The sequence below is a fragment of the Phodopus roborovskii genome, unplaced genomic scaffold (genome assembly GCF_943737965.1).
Source record: "Phodopus roborovskii unplaced genomic scaffold, PHOROB, whole genome shotgun sequence".
Classification (NCBI taxonomy): domain Eukaryota; kingdom Metazoa; phylum Chordata; class Mammalia; order Rodentia; family Cricetidae; genus Phodopus; species Phodopus roborovskii.
Genome location: NW_026126413.1, coordinates 5,727,134 through 5,748,565, shown reverse-complemented (window position 1 = coordinate 5,748,565; position 21,432 = coordinate 5,727,134). Strand labels below are relative to the sequence as shown.

General features: G+C 41.3%; 1 protein-coding gene across 1 annotated transcript; it reads right to left on the bottom strand.

The window, feature by feature from the left end:
• Nucleotides 1–926: 926 nt before the first annotated feature.
• Dhfr (dihydrofolate reductase) lies at nucleotides 927–21,394 on the bottom strand. The gene is made up of 6 exons (XM_051182962.1): nucleotides 21,261–21,394; nucleotides 20,939–20,988; nucleotides 18,599–18,704; nucleotides 11,385–11,511; nucleotides 8,446–8,561; nucleotides 927–1,868 (listed from the first exon to the last, which is right to left on the bottom strand). Exons 1-6 carry the CDS (start codon nucleotides 21,344–21,346, stop codon nucleotides 1,790–1,792), a joined length of 564 nt encoding a protein of 187 aa, XP_051038919.1. The 5' UTR covers nucleotides 21,347–21,394; the 3' UTR covers nucleotides 927–1,789.
• Between the last annotated feature and the right edge of the window lie 38 nt (nucleotides 21,395–21,432).

Here is a 21,432-nt window from a genome sequence, read left to right as displayed (position 1 = left end):
AGAAAAGTCATTAATGGACTCACCTAGTGGTAGGTCCTGTATGTTATGTTACAATATTAGTCTACTGGTGCAGTAGTGGCATGACTTCTATAGTGGTAACCAACTGCTTTCTAATTGTATCGAGGGCCTGCTCCACAGGGGAGAATTATTATATATGGTAGTGTAAAACTTGTTGAATTCCTATGGCTGTGGCATTCATGGACTCTAAGGGTGAACTGACGACTATTGTTTACCTTCTAAATATCTGGGTTCATATGCTGGATTAGCGCTGCTCATAACTCAGAGAAGTAGTTCCTTTAAGCAGTGGATAGCAGTTAGCATAGAGACTCACAACTGATCGAAGTGCAGATAGTAAATGATTGTTTATTACTCAGTTCTGAATAGACCATTGAGGAAGAAGTGGTGGACAGAACGAAAGGCCTGAAGGACTGGGAAGAGTGCTGGACACATAACACTGTCTTCAGGACATGGCCATTACACCCACAAGCTCACTGCAGCTATGGTTATCTGCAGATCAACCTAGTCAATATCCCATCATGGATAGGAGAGGCTCATTAGGCTCCACCCATAGTTGAAGAGCCATTGGCAACTGATGGCAGCTGGGTGCGTGTAGGTGTGGCCACTGCAGGTTGCCCATACTCCAGTGGATGGTCCACACCTAGGAACATGAAGAAAGCCTTACTGGTTTCAGTGGGCTACATAAAAAACAACAAAACAAAATAAAACCCCCTAAAAAACCAAAAGAGGATATGAAGGTAGTGGAGGGAGCAGGAGTGGGGATTTGGATCTACATATATGAAACTGTCAAGTAAAAGATAAAAAAAAAAAATTCCTTTAAAAAAAGATTGTATTAATTTATGAGGCAGGTCTGAAAATACTATTTTTTTTGGCCTGATGATACAAACCCTGCTGAGACAGGAAAGGTATTTTATTTTAATTTTTTCATCTTCAAAAAGTTTAGTTTCTAACTTATTAATTTTCATTTCAGGCATATTCCATTCTCAATTCATTATCTCTGAATTCGTAACAGTAGCTATTATGCTTGCCATTACTTAATTTTTTTTTTTTTTTGGGCAGAAGCAGCCTATTCTTGTTCTGTCACTGCAGTGTCCCTTGGAATCTCACTGAAGACGAGAAAGGGAGAAGTTAAATGTTCCAGACCTTACATAATCCTCCACCTGCTCTCATCGGCATGGAGCACAATGGAGCCCTCACTTTACCCATTTTCTGTCTGCAGAGAGTGTGATGTGCACAGACTAATTCAGTCTCTACTTTGATCTAATTTTCTTTTAAAGTCTGAGTTCCAGCTCTGCTGTTTAAAACCCATTTTTGCCCTTTGGACTTACCCGTCTAGCTCCTATCTCTATGAGCCCCCATATCAGCTCATCCTCTCAGGGGCTCTGTGTCTTTGGGGTCTCTTGTACACACTCCCCAGCTGGGGAGCCATTTGAGGCCTCATGGGAGGGGCATTGAGAACTTTATAGCAAGTGGTGTTTCTTAAAGTATATTTAATATAACCTAGTTGGACTAATGGAAATGAAAACACTTCTAATGGTTTAGAATTATACAAGGGTTTGGGTGTGGCTTTGGGGAGTAGCTTAGAGTACAGCATTTGCCCAGGATGCACCGGGTCCCAGGTTCCATCTCTGGCACCACAAAACAAATACCTAAACCCAAAGAAAGAACAGCTCATAGATCTAAAGCCAACACAAGTCCCATGGTCTTGTAAAGGTGCAAATTTTAGGAGAAAAGCAGGAGAACCTGAAGTCAACCAGCGAGCATCTTTCTGTTAGCCTTTCTTCTCATAGACTTCAAACTTATACTGGATGCCTTTTTCCTCCTGGACTTCAGAAAGGACCCCTGGGTATCTGGAAAAGAAGAAGATTCATACTTAATTCTATACCCACTGAAGACACATGACTCCCCCAACTTCTCACCCAAGAGTTTCAACACTGAAGTGAGAAAGGCCTTTCTTCCTACCTTTTTTCCCTTCAAAGTGTCAAGCCACTCTAAGGTGAATGAGTATCCACATATATAAAATACATGGTAACAAGAAAAACAGCCAACCATGGTTAAGCTGGAAAATGTGCAGTCCCCTATCCCCATATCATCTCCTTTATTTTTTTTCTTTTTGGGCGTTTTTTTTTTTTTTTTTTTTTTTAAAATTTTTGGTTTTTCAAGATAGAGTTACTCTGTGTAACAGCTCTGGCTCTCTCCTGGAACTCACTCTGTAGAGCAGACTGGCTTTGCACTCACAGAGATCCACCTGCCTCTGCCTCCTGAGTGCTGGGATTAAAGGGGTGCACCTTCACTGCCTGTCTTTCTCCTTTACTTCTGATTCATATTTTTTTTTTCCTCAAAAATGAACCCCAGTTCCTATTTTTCTTTTATCTTTCCACTCTAGCAATGAGGTACCAGGTAAATTCTTAAGAACCTTTTTACAAGTTATAATTGAAAGATTTTATATATATAATTCTAAGAAATGAAAAACAAATTCATCTATAGTTGTTTAAAACTGAAGTTGAAGTTGATGGGCAGTGGTGGCTTACGCCTTTAGTTTCAGCACTCTGGAGCCAGAGGCAGGTAGATCTCTGAGTTTGAGGCCAGCTTGGTCTAGAGAGTGAGTTCCAGAATAGCCATAGGTACACAGAGAAATCCTTCCATGCTCCCCTTCAAACAAAACAACACAACCCAATCCAAAAAGGCAAAAACTGAAGTTGTATGCCCAGTGCCTGGCAGATTCTTGGTTTCTGTTGACTTGTGGACACACTATATGGCTCTACTAACCTGGCAAACTGTGGCTGCATTGTTAGAGTCACAGCACACCACTTGATTTCTTCATCACCTGACTCTTATTTAGGACTGTACTCAGGACCCTCTGGGCACTCAGTCCCCCAGTGAGCATTCCCAAATCCTTTAAATCGTCACTCAAATGTTAGTAGTGGCTCACTATGGTGCAGGCTGCACCCACTCTATAACAGCAGTGAGGGCCAGGAGCTGTTGTTTTCATCTCTGGTTCTCCTGTCTCTGCTTGGCTGGTAATCAAGCCTTCTTCACGGAGTAGTATGATGTCTCACAATGCTACAAATGCTCCCATCTAGTGTTAGGTATTACTCCAAGCTCACTGTTGGCAAGGGTGCTACTGGAAACTTTAAAATATCTTGTGATACATGCTGATGAGGAATAACAGACATTAGTTACAATATGGAAAAATTCATGTCAAAATAAGCTCTCCTATGCACCAAGAATTTTCTAGCCTAATTGCTGTTCACTGTTTGCAGTACTCATGCCTTTTAAAACTGATTTTATTAGGCCAATTTTCAACGATGATTTGAGTTTCTTTGGAATGAAGTTAGAAAAAGTCACATTTTCATTTTGTGTGTTTGTGTGTGTGTATTAAAAATTCAGCACCAAGACTGTCAGTTACAAAAGCAGAGCACCAAGGGGAACTTTCTAAAGCCAAGAATGATACAATCTTATAAACAACCTGCTGAGTATACTCGGGAGCCATGATATTAATGGCAATTTTGCTGTGAAACTAAGATTGAACTCTCCTTAAATTTAATTTCTTTTCTTCTAATGTCTTTTTAATAATGGCTATAATTATAATCATAATCTAAACTTTCTTGGTTTTGAGATAGCATCTTATTCTGTATATCAGGCTGGCTTTGAACTACCACAGTTTAATGTCTGTGTGTGCATATGCATGTGTATGCACATGTGTATGGTGTATGCACATCTCCCTGTGGATGGACATGGATGCGCACATGCGCCTGTGGGTGCCAGACATGCTTCCCCTATTCCTTACTTGCTAGTCATTTGCACTGCAGGTACTTTGTAACAGATGAGCTGTTTTTCCAGCCCAGGATAGGCCTCTAGAGCTCATGGCTCACAGGAACTGGTGCACTATTTATTGTTAGGCTCCACCCACACACCTTCCTATTTAGAACTTTCAAGCATTAAGAGTCAATAAACAGCAGCTCTGAAATAATGAAGGACCACAGCAATCGGGAAATGATTTGGTAGAAGCTCTGAGAAGCAAACAGAATTCTTGAAACAGTTCTTAAGCAAACAAACTCCAACTAAAATAAGATGGGTGTTGCACCAGAAGCACAGGCTCTAATGGAGATTTTGGGCAAATATGCCAGCATCCTGGAAAACCCAGAGATAGAATCTACTCCATGGTATTCACTGATGAGGGGCATGAGTTCCAGCTTTGGAACCAACTACCACCTCTATTGCGATGTGGAAGGAGTTTGTCTCCCAAAGCATCATGTTGTAAGAGCCTGGATGATGTGGGAGGGGGTGGTAGACCTCTATGTGGGACCTAGGTTTATGGGGAAGTGCGCCCTCAGAAGGGACTACGAAATGCTAGTCTCTCTCTGGCTTCCTGATGCCAAGTGTGATTGCTCCCTCCAGGAATGCCTGTCACCACGGGACATCTGTTATGAGGTCTTCACCAGCCGCAATGCTAAAGCTTGTAGCATACCTTTGAGGCTCCAGAACTGAGCTAAATAATCTCCTTTCTAAAGTTAGCTTGCCTCAGGCATTCTACCACAGTGATGAAAAACATAGACTAGCCCAGCTTCTAAAGACCCCCTTTGTCTTTATTTATTTATTTTTAGAACTCATTAGATAGAATACTGCTGATATAAAACTTTTGGGCCTGCTGGTTTGGTTGAGGCCTCATGAAATTTGAGGCAGAAAATGAGAACAGACCTGCATGGGATGGGCTGGCTGGCATGATGCATAGGCAAAGACTTACAGGAAAAAAGGCATGTTAACACTACCGCTGTGTTAATATCAATTTCTGCTCTGAGGCCTCTGACCATTTGATGTTTCATCCACTTTCTCCTTCATTCTCCACTCAGTTTTTGCTTTTATCTTTACTTCATTATAGTAATGATTAAAAAAAAAAAAAAAAAAAAAAAAAAAACCAAGCTAAGTAGTATGGTGTTAATGAAAAGTACTGCATTTGAACAGAAACCTGTATAAACATAAGAGTAATGTACTCATCTAATGGAAACAACAGGGGTCAAAATGCATGGTGAAGAGCTTGCCACTCAAGTGGAAGACATGAGACCCAGCATAAAAGTATCAGATATGGTGGCAAGGGTGTATTTCCAATGCTGTGGAGGTAGAGACAGGAGTAGCTTGGGGTTTGCTGGCCAGCCAGCAATGGAATGAATTTCAGGCAAGGAGAGACCAATTTTAAAGAGGACGTGGTGCTGAGGATGGCACCTGAGTGTCCCCTGGCCTCTATTCATATCACACACATGCACAAACATGAGGCTCAGGGGTCATTGTGGAGGAGTGCGTGGTTGCAGTAGTGTTTCTGGAATGAGGGGGCTCACTACAGCTTGACTGCCTGCATCACACCTCTAGAAGATGAAGCTAGACAAAGTTTAAGCATGGGTAGAAGAGGAAGCCAAGATGTCCCATCCCTAGCTTAGGAGCTACTCATGGCTACTTAGGCCATTCTTCAGTGATGTGACCTCTGAGAAGCCGCCCACGCTCTAGTAATCATGCACACATGGGCTGCATTAAGTGGATTCAGTGTGTTAAAAAAAAAAAAAAAAGAAACAAAAAACAAAACATGAAATTGTGAGGGAATAGTAGTGGTGGTAGGGTCAATGCCATGGAAAAATCTGGATTAAAATCAGTAAGCATTGGAACAGTATTTGAATGAAGCTGATCACACAGCAGTCTGCTCTTACTGTTAGTAGAAATAATAAGGGAGACTGATATTCACATAATGTGAAAATTCACAATTTAAGTAGAAAATACACGGGGTGTGATTTTCACATTAACATTGTTTGAAGTGACCAACCGTGATTTTAAAACGTTAGGAGCCTATGCAGAGCCTGGACTGGCACTGCTTATGGTTTGCGATTTTCTGTTTACTTTAGAAGTAAGAGTCCGAGGAAATCACAAAAATTAGAATTTATAAGATCCAAGACTGTCATTCCATAGAGTAACATGACTATTATTCTAAAGCTTGACCCTCCATTTATCCAGACTAAGTTGTTAATGTTTCTTTAAGGAATGTGTAAAACACAAATTCACACTCATAGGATAATTACTAGAAACAGTTGAGACTATCTGCAAAAATGTGCTAAGAACTGGTCTAAAAGTGTTGATATAATTAACTTTTTCTTTTTCTTTCTAAAGCTAACAGTTTAAAGTGCTTTTAAATGAAAATGCTCCCAGGCTTTCAGTCAGGGGGCTTCCTGCTGGAGTCACAGGGTAGCTCTTCTTTTGCAACGTCACAACTGTGGCCACCTTAACCTATGGCCCCCTCATCTTTCGCCCAGACCCAGACTCCTTGCTCCCCTCCTCCAGTGCATTTGCCATAGAGCTGGGACAATGTCCCTGGCCTCCTGCTGGACCACAGAACAGGCCACCGTCATCCTTGCCTCACGTCCCTGTACTCCCATTTCCTGCTCCTGGACCACTCTCTCTGCTGTTGTGTGGCTGTTTCTTGAGATCTTGATCTCGGAGTAGATGCCTCTCTTCAGAGAGGATCCCTCACACTGCAGTGTCCACCGGATCCCCCTCTTTCATGTGTGTCAAGAAGGACAATTGCAGCATCAGCAGGCGGAATCAACACAATTTCCACAGTGCCTAACAACGGCCTCACTCCCCTAGAATGAACTAGCAACATATTTACTAGATGCTACTAAAATCATTAAAGCCTGAACATTTCCAAGTCTGTTAAAGTATATTTCAAAAATTCCTACAATGCATCTTTTTAGGGATACTTCTCTTCCAGGTAGGGCACTGGCAACACACCAAAGAAACGATTGCACACGTCTGGCTTAGTGAACTAGTAAGTTGGTCTGTGTGACCTATAGGCGTGTGGGTGACCGACTAAAAGGCGGCTATGAGGAGCCACAGGAGCAGGTGAGAGCACACACAAGCTGCATCCCTGGAGCTCTTTACCCGGCTGGCAGGCAGCTCAGCTGACCACTCTCTTCCCCCAGCAACTGTCAGTCATCCCCCGTTACCCCGAGGGAGGGCCTTGTCATCCCTAAGCCCGAGGAGCTTCCTGTGCCTTGTAAACTGAATTTATTTCCTGAGTCTTAAACCTTCTCTCCTTCCTCGGGGGGGGGGGGGGGGGGAGGGGGGTGTGTGGTGGTGGTGGTGGGGTGGGGCATGTTTCAGAAGAAACAGCTACATAACACCAGCTGAAGAAAGGTCTCTTAAAGCCCCTGAGTATAAAACTAAACAACATACATCATGTGGAAAAAAGACACTATGTTCTTATGCCATAGAACATAGAGAAACCTAGCTGGCATTCAGCTACAAGTTTCATTCCTATTGGCTAGCATTCACAGTGCTGGAAGGTGATACACATGCTACCAGAAGAGAAAGCAGTTAGTCTCACCCATTTTGACCTCTGTGAGCTACAATAGTGACCTGCCTGTCACACATGCCCCCACTGGTTCAACATCAATAGTGGCGTGAATGTTACAGGAGTAACCAACTGCTTTTTTTCTTTTTTTTTTTGGGGGGGGGGGTGTTTAAGACCTAGTCCATGAGGTACAAGCCATACCTGACACTGTTAACAAGACTAAGAACCTAAGGCTAAATAGGTCATGGACCATAGAGGAAAACCTATTACTATTATCCTGTTAAATTCCATAGCAATGAAAATCCTATAAATAACATATTGATTATACCCATAGATGCTCAACTTTCATTGGGGAAGTTTCTCCTTGCAGTAGAAACCCAGTCCTAAATGTGATGTCTCTATCTCACACACTCCTTCCCTCAAGGCTCAGTGATCAAGACAGAGAGACTGTTAAGAGCCAGGGGTGGTGACTTCAGGGATAGTGTTCTCCAGGCACAACAGGGCAGATGCACTTGTGAACTCACAGTGGCTATGACAGCATGCCTAAGACCTGCACAAGCTTAAGCCAGACAAAATCCCAGCATGAGGAGTGTGTACAAATTCCACCATTAACCAAGGAGCTACTGGCAACTGATGCCTACTAGGAAAGGGGAAATTAGTTTTCTACAGTAGCTTGACAGTGTTTATCAATCATACTCCAGGGCAGGCCCCATGTTCAGGAGTAGTCAGCCAATGCAGACTAGACTCTGTGTTCTTTTGGGTTTTGCTCTTAAAGAGAGAGAACATGACCTGGAAGAGGGAGGGTAATGAATATGATCCAAACATACTGTTATGAATTTTCAAAGAATAAAAATATTATTCATGATTTTTCTATACATTGCTACTTCAAATCAAATCTGAAAAAAAGTTACTTTGTAATTCTTTTCCTCTTTCTATTCTTAGTTTTTTTATTTAACAGTCAAGTCATGGGTTCTGTTGTGATATGTTAATTTTCATACACATATGTCATTGTACTTGTCCTTACTTGCTCCCCTTTCTTCTGTAATTAGTCCTTAAAGTGCTTCTGATGAATTAATAATTTTAGTACTTACTCTGGGAGAAGTTTGTATTTCCCCAAATCAATTTCTGGGAAGAACGTGTCACTTTCAAATTCCTGCATGATCCTTGTCACAAAGAGTCTGAGATGGCCTGGCTGATCCATGGCTTCCTTTAAAACAAAACAGAAGGTATCACTCTCCTTAACCCGTGTTGAAAGACAAAGAGACTAGAAGATTTGTGTCTTATTAAGTTTGTACTAGGCATTAAATCCATGCTTACTGCTGCTCAAACGATAGAACATATTTTGTAAAAAGACTTGTTTTATGTCATTTTCAATTATGTGTCGATATTCCATCTCTTTGTGTGGGTTATGTACATGTATAGGTACTTGTGGGAGCCTGAGGGGCTGGAGTCACAGGGGGTTGGGAGTCACCTGATAAGGTTGCTGCAAACTGAGTTCCAGTTCTCTGAAAAAGCAGCAAGTGCTCTTAACCACTGAACCATCTCTCCAGCTCCTCACACATACGATAAACACCCTGAAGCTTCCATTACCTTGAGAATGACAGCTAGTCATAATTAGTAATTATGAAAACACATTCTGGTCTAGTTAATCGAAAAGTTCTTACAGTTAGGGTCTTTTAAGGCTTCACTCCTCATGACCTACTTGCTTTTTCAAAGGAGTCTGCATCTGTACACTTGAATAAGAAGATGGAATCTTCACCGCTGAAAACACCATGGGAACACTCACACCATTTCTATAAAAGATTTCATTTGTTCATTTACCTATTTGTGTGTCCTTGTGGGTAAGTGGGACGGTATGTACATAGGTCAGAGGAGGGCATCAAAATCACTCAGAGTTGGAACTGAGGAAGTTTACAGGATGTCCTGTTTGCTGTTATGTCCTGGTCCTGTGTAGCAAGAGCTTTTAACTGTTGAGCCATGCATGACTCCTGTCCCATCAGTACATCCATTACTCTGTTATTACCTAAAAATAACCCCATTTCTCTGTAAGCAGGGAAATCATCTTGCCTCTTGTTGCTAATAATGGCATTCAGTCTATTTTGGTTAATAATAATAACTCTGTAAGACAGTGTCTATAATGTTAATTTTATTATTAATGTTGTTTTTATTATTACAACTAATGTTAATTTTATTATTAATGTTTTATTATAACCAATGTTAATTTCATTAATAATGTTATTATTATAATTAATGTTAATTTTATAATTAAAATATATAATTTATATATATAATTTATAACTAACAATGTACAGTGACTCTGTGTTTATCAACCATATTCCAGTGCAGGCTCCATGTTCAGGAGTTACCTTGGAAGAAACAGCTTATATTTTTAATAGAAATGATAACTCCTAAATGCAGGTCCAAGAAAGCATTAATAACTACTGATCCTCAAACACATAGAGGAAAAAAAAATTCACATATATAAAATACCAAGCTGTTATCCTTAACTTCCAAATACTAGCATAGAAAACCTTTTCGCTTCAGTATTTCAGCTCACGTTAAATCATTTATTATCACTGCATCAACCAAATAAATATTTGACTAGTTCGCACTGCAGCCCAAACCAGACAAGCTGACAGGGACTAAGAGCAGGAGAGCTGTCAGTCAAGGGCCATATGGTGAGTACTCAGGCTTGGAGGGCCACAGGCTTCTCACTCTTACAGCAACAGCAGCCATGGACAGCACAGAAATGAGCATGGCTATGCTCCACTTTCCCAGCTGGCATGGGAGGACAGGCCGAAAGCACAACATGTGAGACGGTTAAGGGCAGGCCTTTACTTCCTTAATGTAGATCTAATTATATAAGTGCATTTGGTACTTAGAATTTACAGAACATATTTTAATATGAGACAATGTTACAGAAACAAGGAGTGTTTATAAATCAGCTCAGGAATCTGCAATGCTTCTTTCTCTAATAATTTTTCCATGTGTGTATGTATCTCATGTATGTATGTGTATATATATATATATATATATATATATATATATATATTATATTATATTATCATATGTCCCAAAGGGGCATGACTGATGTTTCTTACTTGTTAACGCTAATCTTCCCAAAGAACATACAAATAACAATCAAACTGGAAGTCACTTGGTACCAAATGACACCAGGGAAGGACTACTTTCTACTTTGCACATTATTTCGCACTAAGACATGAACCATGCCATCCTCCTCTGCCCTCACACTGCAGGGAAACTGTTGAGGAAAAGCTTGTATCTGATGGCCGGTGCAGTCTGAGAACCCGTGCTCTTCTCAGCACGGCGTTTCTCCCGGAGCAAAAGGCACAGCAGCCCAGCTGGGGCACATCTGGGGACGAGGGAGTCATATCATATGAGCACTATGTTCCAGGAAGTAGACTGATCTTTGACTGGAGACAACTAGTACTTTGAATGGAAAATGCCTAGCATGTGGGAAGATCTTAGCCAAGAACACAGGAAGAGTAAGCTCTAGGGATCTACTGAGCCGCACAGCAACTGTGGTTAGGGACAATGTCCTTACTGTGCTCTTGGGATTGCTGGGTGTTGATTTCAAGGGTTCTCATCACCAAAAATAAACAAGGTGCTACATCTCAATTTATCCACTCTACAAGTGCATGTTTCCGTTCATCTGACTGATTATTTGCAGATTTAAAAATAGATTTTAAAATAAGGCACTGAATTGATGGGAGTTGGCCCGTTGGGGGAGGGGTGTTTGGGAACAGGAAGTGGCAGTGGGAGGGGTGAATGACTAAAGCACATGAAATATGTCACATCATAACGAAATATTTTATACATAAAACATAAAGAACAGACTGGTATAAACTGTAAATTTTACATGTATGTTTGTATTTATTTTGCATGACAGTGTCAAATCATTCACTTTGACAATTGTATAGCTCACAGCTGGGATAATGTACTGCTTCCTATGGTCATGACTAGAAGCAGGGAAGGACATTTCTTTCTACTTACACATGACTCTACTTACCTTGTAAACAGAACTGCCTCCAACTATCCAAACCATGTCCACTTTATCTGCTAACTCTGGTTGTTCAATGAGTTTTAAGGCGTCATCCAGACTTTTGGCAAGAAAATGAGCCCCTTGTGGCGGTTCCCTGAGGTTAAAAAAAATTATGATTATTGTAAAATCCTGCCCATACTAGTCAAGTAATCTTACTAGGCAGCAGTCAGTACAAAACAAATTACGAAAAACAATTCTTTTAGCACAAGGTATTTAGATGTTGGCCAATGTGCAACATCCACTCTATATTTCATATCCAATTGGTACTTACAAATCAAAACACAAAGCCATTTGTGATATCTCATTGTATCTACAGTGGAAAACAACTTCAACAGTAGTTGTTCATGATGTGGTGTGGTCAAAGTTCCCTGGGATGGAGAATATGGGGGACTTTCTGGAGGTTTAGTAGGGTTGAGTTATGTAGGTGTAAGTTGATGAATAAAGCACTGTCTGACCAGCGAGTCAGGACGATAGGCAGGACTAGGAGTTGAGGAGGATTCTGGGAAATGTAGGCAGAGTCAGTTGCAATGTAGGGCGCCAGAGGAGTAACAGGTCTGGACCCTTCTTCAATAAGATAAGACCACATGGAAATACTTAGATTAATAGAAATGAGTTAATTAAGACAGAGCTAGCCAATAAGTAGCCCTAGTCATCAGCTAACAGTATTAAAATTAATATAAGTCTCTGAGTGTTCATTTGGGGCTGACACGGCAGTGGGCCCAGGCTGATGGGAAAAACAATTCTGTAACAGTCTTTGTTAACACTTAGCTAATGTCCACTTATGACTTGTGCATCTCATTGTATTAACATTTACCACAACAACATGCTAGAGCAACATGGAATTTTAGCTAACGATACACAGGAAGCATTTTGGGAAATATCCTCATTCTGCCCTTTATTTTGAAATGTGCAAGCAATACCAACTGGACAGATGATGATGGTGACAAAACCAACACAGTAAAAACTTAGGGCAGAATCCAGGTGGTGGGTATGCAGCTGTTTAATGTATAGTTCTTTCTGTCAGTCTGAAAACTGCCGTGATTAAGCATTTGACAGAGAATATCCAAATGCCTGGAAAAATTTGAAGCAGTGTTCAGACTGTTACTGTATATGGGGAAAGAGTTTTCATATTTTGAGTAACACAGAAAGGACAGACAGTATTTGAGAATGAACTTGTCACCAGTTACATAATTAATACCCGGCCAGAAAGGAAAAAGTTAAATAAATTCACTGCTTATTCTGACTAGCTCAAATTTTGGGGCTCTTATTATTTTGATGGTGAGGGGAGTTACAATTCCCTTTATAAATGAGGAAACCTACACATGGTGATTAGAAACAGAACAGAAATTATTAATTCAATGTCAAGTCCTTAGCTGGTGCTTTAAAAGGACTACTTACATAATTGTCTTTGAACTTAGTTGTAACAATGATTAATCAAGAACTAATGGGAACTATTCATCTTCCTAGTGGCATTCTCCTTCTCTTCCTCGTTTCTATTTTACTCTTGTCATATGTAAGGGAATTAGGATAGACCAAAGAATACATTTGGATTTATGCTAAGAAAAACAAACAAACAAACAAACAAACAAACAAAAAGCAGAGGGCAAGGTGAGTTAAATGAGCTAGCTATCAACAAAAGTCTGAGGGTAATTTCAGGGACAAGACAGGGTATGACGACAGTGCTGAAGGACAGAATAGGAACGAGAAGAAATGGATGCAGTTATGAAGATGAGCCAGTTTATCAATGGCCTCTGCCTGCATTGGCCAGTGGTCTAAGAGAATGCTGAAGTTAGGTGGTTATTGGAGATGAAACAGAACTGAAGATGGTGATTAAGGGGTTGATGCAGAGTCTGACAGCAGGAACTGGAAAGCTGAGAGCAATATCTCCAGGGTGACAGGAATGCTTGTGTGCTTGGCATGCCTGAGGCCTGGGTTGATCCCTAGCACACGCAGAGGACTAGTAAGTAATCACCAGCGAAGTTCTGAACTCAAGAGTAAGGGAGCCCACTGCTTCAGAAGATCTTCATCTACTACTTTTCCCTGAACCTTCCGTAGCATCAGGGTCTGATTTACAGTCACTGACAGCTGAACAACTTTTATGCTCCCATTTAGAAGGGGGTCCACAAAGAAAGAAAGTATAATGCCTTCTAGTAACCTGAGTACTTAATTTATCCCATCTAAAGATTGAACAAACTCAAGTTCTTTACTTCCAAAACAACTCCTCCACGACTGCTCCAAAGCAGAGTAGTTCTGATTGATGTGTTCCTCATTCCTTGTGCTTTTCCAGGAGTTTAAGTCAGCGTCCATTGACATTCTTATGCACAAGTAGGTCAGTGTCTTAAAGACAACTGACCTATCCAGGTTATCACAGTCAGTTCTTCATTTGAAGAAGGGTTCTTTTCTTTCTTTGGATCACTCTAGCTCTTTATTTCAGGACATTTTCTTGGTTATCCCGAACTTCAAAGAAAAGGGGCAATGATATCAATTCTGTGTTAGGAATTGTATCGCTATAGTTGGTATTGTGTTTCTTATGAAGAGTCTTGAAAGGATTAAGAGAAACAATGTAATAAGGAGACGTTCCATTTAGAAACAATGTGTAAATAGGTAGTCCATTTCGCCATAGATGTAGCTACTAGCCAGCAATCTAGTTTCTAAAATCCGTGGGAAAAAAGACAATATTTTAAAATTTCTAATAAAGTAGAATCAGCAGCACTGGGAGGCAGAGGCAGGCGGATCTCTGTGAATCCCAGACCAGCCTGGTCTACATATAAGAGCTAGTTCCAGGACAGGCTCCAAAGCCACAGAGAAACACTGTCTGGAAAAACCAAACAAACAAAAAACAAAGTAGAATCAGTATAGTGATCCTGTTTTTAGGATACCCAAGGATCACTTACTCTGTGAAGATTTCTCAGCTTCTTTCTAGGCTGTCAATAGAGATTTAAAAACCAGCACTCCTACCTAGAGGGGTAAGAGGGTAATCAGAGACATGCCTCAGCAGTGGTCAGACTGTACGAAAGCAAAACACCAAGCCCTTCTGAGGATCTGGCTCCAGGCATACTGCATAATTTGTGGTGCATAATTTGTGGTGAGGCAATGGTGGTGCATGACTCCTTAGCTGAGTGTCAACAGAGGGAAAAGAAAAAACAAACAAACAAACAAACAAAAAATCCCAAAGCATGGAAATGGTATGCTTCCTGTTGCTGTAGGCTATAGTGAAGTTATTCAACACCTGGAAACTTGGAGAAATTTGAGGGTAGGAAAACAGTAACTTGAAGTGAGGTTCAAAATGAGGAAAACAGGGTAGTCTCTAGTCACCTGGAGTAAAGGCAAGAGTTTGAGTTGATTTAGGTAGGAGAGATTTATTTATCTTAGGGTTCGAGAAATGAAAAGATAAGTGATTTGCCAAGGTGAAAAATGAGATTATAAACTTATTCTCTGTGATCCCTTTAATGTTAAAAGGCTATGTAGCATGAAGAAAAATCAAATACCATTGATGTTCCTTTTTTTGGAGCTTGGTCTTGAACCCACAGCCTTACACTATGTTCCTCCCTCAGCTCCGAATATAAACATTTTTTTTTTTTTTAAACGCTACAAGACAGTGAGGTTAGGGTACAGTGATTTAGTCTGGCCCACAGCTTTGACCATTAGCTCCCGTTGCTTTGGCCTGAGGTAAAGCATAACAACCACATCAGGAAATGTGGTAAAGCAATGCAGGCAGGAGCAGATCTCTTTCCAAAGCTATGCTCTGGATAACCCATTTTCTCCAGCAAGGGACTATTCCTAATATCCATTCAGCTGTGAACTTACTTGTTAACCCACTGATGAAGTTAGTTTGAGCCCTCACATCCAATCACTCCCCCAAAGCCTATCAGCTGGTAACTAAGCTCTTTACACAGGTTTCTGTGGACATTTAGAACTACAAACCCTAACAGGCACCTCTTGTGAGTCAGACACTTAACATACAAAGGTCAATGAATCCTGAAAAATCGTAAGAGCTGCTATATTAGTCTATTTAGTAGGTAACATAGCTGAGGTTCAGCAAGCCTCACTCCATGACCTGGCTGAGCCCCAGGAGACCAGGAGCTAGAGCAGGGAGGGAGGTCCGCTCAGTCAGCGCTAAATGGGCTGCCTGTGTGGATCAGAGGGAAGGGCCCTAAGAGGAAACTGCTATCACTAGAAAGAATATGGTAAGGGATCGTAAAAAATTATTACTCCATTAAATTTAGAATAGCTTTTATGGAGATAATTTGCAGTGTGTCATATCACAGCAATTGGGATCTCCCATTGATAAATCTCAAGAATATAGCATTGATGCAAAACTTTGTTTTATTCTTATTTACCAAAGGCATTTACGTACTCATATACACATTTTCGTTGTTATTTCTGAGGCAGGGTTTCACTCTATAGCCCAGCATGACCTTAATCTCAAGAGCTTCATGGCAAAACCTTGTTATATAGCATTACATGTGTGTGACACCATGTCCCACCCTCCTAAAAACTTTAAGTATCACCGTACCCAAATAAATTAATGCATTCTTCTAAGGCATACAAATCAGTGACTTCTGGTGTGCTTAGTGTCATGCAGCCATTACCACTGTCTCACACTTGTCAGCAGGTCTCATTAGCTCCAATTTCAGTTCTAGTAAAGTCACAACTTTACTACCTAGAAAGCTATACATAAAGTATGCTCTCTCCAGACCTTAGTGACTTTTGGGGTTACCTTGATGATTCCCATATGGGGTTAGTGGCTCAAATCCCAAATACTAGTAAAAACCTGCATAAATAATTGTCACATGGAATGCCTGTCCTGTGATATAGGACCCAGAAGTACCTGGTATATGTGTTCTGAATTTATATAAAATGACAATCAGGTGGAGAAGCCAGAGACTGAAGAAAAAAAAAAAAAAAAGGGCCCTAATAAAATCTTTCCCTAACTAATATTCCAACTTCTCTAGCCTGTTTGATAATAAAGACTTTAAATTTTTTTCCAGCCTTGAAAAAAAATAAATAGGCAAAGCACTCCACTTAATGTTATATATAAATACATGAAAAGTAACACAATCCAATTACACACACCATAGGGGGGTCATAAAGAAGAAATTAGACTCATCATTTGAGAAGAAATGCTAGCTCAATTGAACATGTCCCCCACTGAGAATTCTTTATGTTTATTTTAGCTCAAGCTGGTCATAAGTAAACTTGAGTAGTGTTCAAGAATATGTTATTAAAAAGTCTCTGGGAATGGCAATATAGCCTGCAAATGTGTAATTTTTCAAGGAGAGTGATCATCAGAATTTCCTAGCAACCAAGACAAGGAGCAGCACAAAGATGGAGGCAGATGGCAAGAGGCACATCTCATATTCCCCATCACTACAGGCAACCGATGCAAATGTTTGTGTTTTTTCTTTTAGTTCTTAGCCTATGCCATTATAAGAGGGGTGTGGGAGAAACCCTACACAAAAAATCTTTTAGCATGTAGCTATGGAGAGTGTTTACCCTCTTAGGGCTGTGCTAACTTCCCTTCAGATACTTGTGTCTTGTAGATGTGATGACATCTATGAGTTGGCATTGGTGTATGCTTTAATTCCAGCACTCAGGAGGCAGAGGCAGGTGTTACAAGTAGTTTTTCCTGCCGCAGGGGGGAATCTCTGATTTGAGGCCAGCCTGGTGAATTCTAGGATATACAGGGCTACACAGAGAAATCTTGTTTCAGAACACAAATAGTAGAGCTGAGACTTCTCAGAAGTAACCAGAGCACCCACCTCTTGGGAAATCCTAGCTTGTTTTTCGTTGTGGTGATATCTTGTTTGTACAAATAAAGCCTGTCTGTAGATCAGAGGATGGAGCTTGCCACTAGCTAACCATAAAGGTCAGGAAATCGGTACAGACAGACAGGAAGTGAGATGGCTGGATGTAGAAAGGATGTAAGAGCAAAGAAAGAGGAACTTGGTCTCTTTTCTGCTGAGAAGCTAATGAGGTAAAGGTGGCTTTGGCTTGCTCCTTCTTCTCTCTGATCTCTCAACATTTTCCTCTATATCTGACTCCGGGTTTTTATTATTTAGACCAATTACAGTTTGGTGCCCAATGTGAACAGTCTGCTCTCTGAATTCTGGATTCACGTAAGTACACCCCATAACTGTGAAAGCCAATTCCCCACATCAAAGCTCTTACTTATTGCATGTGCTTCTTTGGTTGGATCCCGAGTGCATGGGAGTGACATTCTTGTTGGTTTTGGTGACTACACATCACTTTTAAGGAAAAATAGCCCACACCTTGAATCCTAACATTCCCATAGATTTTAGTCACCTGCTGACCCCAATCCAAACTAAAACAAACCCCTGTAAGATTCAGGAAGCAATTTTAGTATGTTAAGACCAGCAACAACAGCAAGAGCAAAGTCATTGTCAAGGTCAAACTACTGGACTTGACTACATAGTCAATCATATCCCCCTACCCTACTACCTCCAGTCCGTTTTTCCTTCCTTTCCTGAATTAATTTCATTACTATTATGTGTTTAACTATTTGCCTACATGTCTGTGCACCATGTGCAAGCCTGGTGCCCTTGGAGGTCAGAAGGCATCAAATCCCCTTGGATTGGAGTTACAGCAAGTTGTGAACTGCCATGTGGGTACTGGGAATCAAACTCGTGGCTGAGTGGTCTAAGTTGGTAGATTAAGGCTCTAGTCTCTTCAGGGTGATGGGCTGAATTCTGATGGTGACAACTTGTTTGGACAGTGAGCCATTTATTAGGGTTAGGTAATAACACAGTCAAGAATCCGCTGTGCAGGAATGAGGGCCTGAGTTTGATCCCCCCCCAACCCTTGGTAAAAGGGAGCTGGGCTGGTGGCGTGCACTTGTAATCCTATCAGTGGATCAGCAGAGACAGGAAGAGTCTCGGATCTCGCTGACCAGCTAGCCTAGCTTAATACGTGAGTCCCGTAGCACAGTGAGCAACCCTGTCTCAAGAAACTAACAGATTCTTAGGAAGGACAGTATTCAGCTTTGTATGTATGGCTGCTTACACATGCCCTTGCCCACACAGTTGTGCACATATGTATGCGGCTATGCATGCACACACGCAGATGTTCATCAACCTACTTCAAACTGTTTCATTTTATCTGTACTGGTATGTGCTCTGGGATATAGATCAGTTCTCCTAAGGTGACCTCACATCACTTACTTGAGCTCTCTACTGAGAACTATATTAATTCTGTCCTTTAAAGGTCGATTCTTCTCAGGAATGGAGAACCAGGTTTTCCGGCCCATAATCACCAGGTTCTGCTTACCTACAAAATCAAGCAGAAAGGACATCTTTGAAAATACACATATTTTTTAGTGTCATACATAGGCAAGATACCATTGTCATAGTGACATCTAGTGGATATCCTTTAGAAAAATTAAGACTGTAAACAGCTTCACCCAAATTTCAGATTTAGTACTCATTAACTTAATATAGTACCATTTTCTCTTTTGGTTTATCGAATGTATATCTTCTACTTAGTTAGCAACCACACATGATTATGGTTCAAAGTGCTCAGGCTAATGGGATTTTGTCATCTACTGGATAACCCCATATTCTAAAATGGAGAAAAGAAGTTCCTACTGCTGGAAATCTGAGAAGATTAAACTCAGAACTTGTATTTACCATCTAAAACTACTATTCTCTGGGTCATCTCTACCAGCTCCCACTATTCTAAGGTCAGGAGCACTGAGGAGGAGGGGCAGAAAGAACATAAGAGTTGTTGGAAGAGAGAGAGAGAGAGATGTGAAAGACTAACTTCTGGATGTCACATGGCTGATGTCTGTATGCACCCACTCATAGCCCCTTTGCTTACTTACACAAGATTAAGCCAGTCAAAAATCCTACCATGGAGGAGGGGCTACTGAGGTCCCACCCTATTAGACAGCTATTGGTTGTTGGGGACGGCTGAGAGAGAGGCAGTTATTAATAACAATATTCTAATATGAATTAGTGAGGGAGAAGGGGGCCCAAGCAGGAGTGAGAAGGTAAATGGATATCTATATACTGTATGCATGTATAAAGACTTTCAAAGAATAAAAAACACTTTTAAAAAGTACTGTTATTGAAACTTTAGACATGCAAATTCCATCTTATTTAATTGCTTGGGAAAAAACCCTGAATGGATAAAAGGAACAGTAACAATTAGCAGGTCATATTTAGGATTCTTTAAAGAAAAATGACTTTGGGGGCTAGAGAGATGGTTTAGCTGATAAAGCATAGTAGAGGACCTGGGTTTGCTTTTCAGCTCCCACATCTAGAGTCAGTTCCAGGAACTGACACCTTCTTCTGCCTCTGTGGGGACCAGGCACATATATTTTGTACATAGGTATTCTCCAAAGACATCAGAAGGAAAAGTAAATAATGTTGAAAAAAATCATTTTCTATTTTGCATGTACTGTGCATCCGTGAGCACAGGCCAGGCAGTGAAGATGGGTGTCTTCACTTTAATTTCTAGAGACACGATTTCTCATTGAACCTGGAACCCACAAATTTGGCTAGAGAACAAGCCCCAGGGGACCTTTCTGTTTCTGCCTCCCCAGTGCTGTTATTACAAATGTGTCCCACCAAGCCCACATTCTTATTGGGGTGTTGGGATTTGAACTCAGGTCCTCAAAATGTTACTGACTGGGCCATTTCCCTAATCCTGAAATTTAGATTGCAAGTAGACCGTGTTAATGGCATTTGCCAACTTATCTACCAGTGACCTACTATGCTTTCTGCCTGTCCTATGAATGCTGTTCAACGTCTGCTCTGCCGTCTTGTACCCCCATTCTCTCTGCCAGCGGTTCTCAACCTTCCTAATGCTGTGACTCTTTGATACAGTTCCTCGTGTTGTGGTGACCCCCAACCATAAAATTATTTTTTTGTTACTTCATAAATGTAATTTTGCTACTATTATGAATCATATATAAATAACTGTTTTCCAATGGTCTTCATCCACCCCTGTGAAAGGGTCATTCAACCCCAAAAGAGGTCGAAATCCACAGCGCCATTCCTCTTGTACTATGGCAAACAAACATGTTTAGAGAATTACGAGTGTTCTACAAGCAACTGGAAGCGGCCTTATAATTGCACACCACTCCCCATTCTTTTATTTCAGGTCAGACCCCCAGACTTGCCCCACTGAAGATTGTACCATCATCCCACCGTGGCTTCCTGCCTCCAGAAATCCAACAGAGCATCACATTAGTGTTTAGTTGTGTTTTAGTCTATTTTCCCTGCATTCTTTTCTATTTACTCAGGTTTTACATCTTCCAGTGACAATTCTAAATACCGGTTCTCGCTAAATTGTGCTGCTGATTCTGTCCAGTTAACTGCTCTTGCTAACAAAATTTCAAATATATCTATATTAAAGAGGATGCTTAATAAACTCTGGGAACCGCACAAAAATTTCTGCCAAGAAGCTAAGTTCCCAGATACCCATGGGAGACTTACATGACTGCATTGGAAATCTTGCTTCATACAAACTCTAGAATCCTCATCTTAACCCCAAATTACCTTCCACTGAGGAGGTTGTGGTCATCCTTTGGAAGTACTTGAATTCTTTCCTGAAAGTTAGAGAAATACTGCGTTAACAGGAACCCTGTCACGTGTGCTCAATCCGGGGGGTGGTGCTGCCCAGTGACCGGACTTTGGTCCCGGCTACAGCGCCTCTGGGCAAAGGCTGGCACAGCAGGGGGACCACCGCGGGCCCAGGCTGCAGCCGGCGGGCCTAGCCGCTCACGACTGTCCCTAAGGTGGTCGGCCCACGCGTCTCCGCCAAGTGCTCGACCCGAGTCAGCGAACCGCCTGGGTTTCCCTAACCCAGTCCGGCCAGTACCTGAGCTGAGGCCAGGGCAGGTCCCCGTTCATGCCGATGCCCATATTCTGGGACACGGCGACGATGCAGTTCAGCGTTCGAACCATGACAGCAGCGGCGATCAACTCCCAGACAGCACGCACGCTAGGTTTCCCCTCAAGTTTGGCGCGAAATTGAGGCCGCCGGGCGCCGC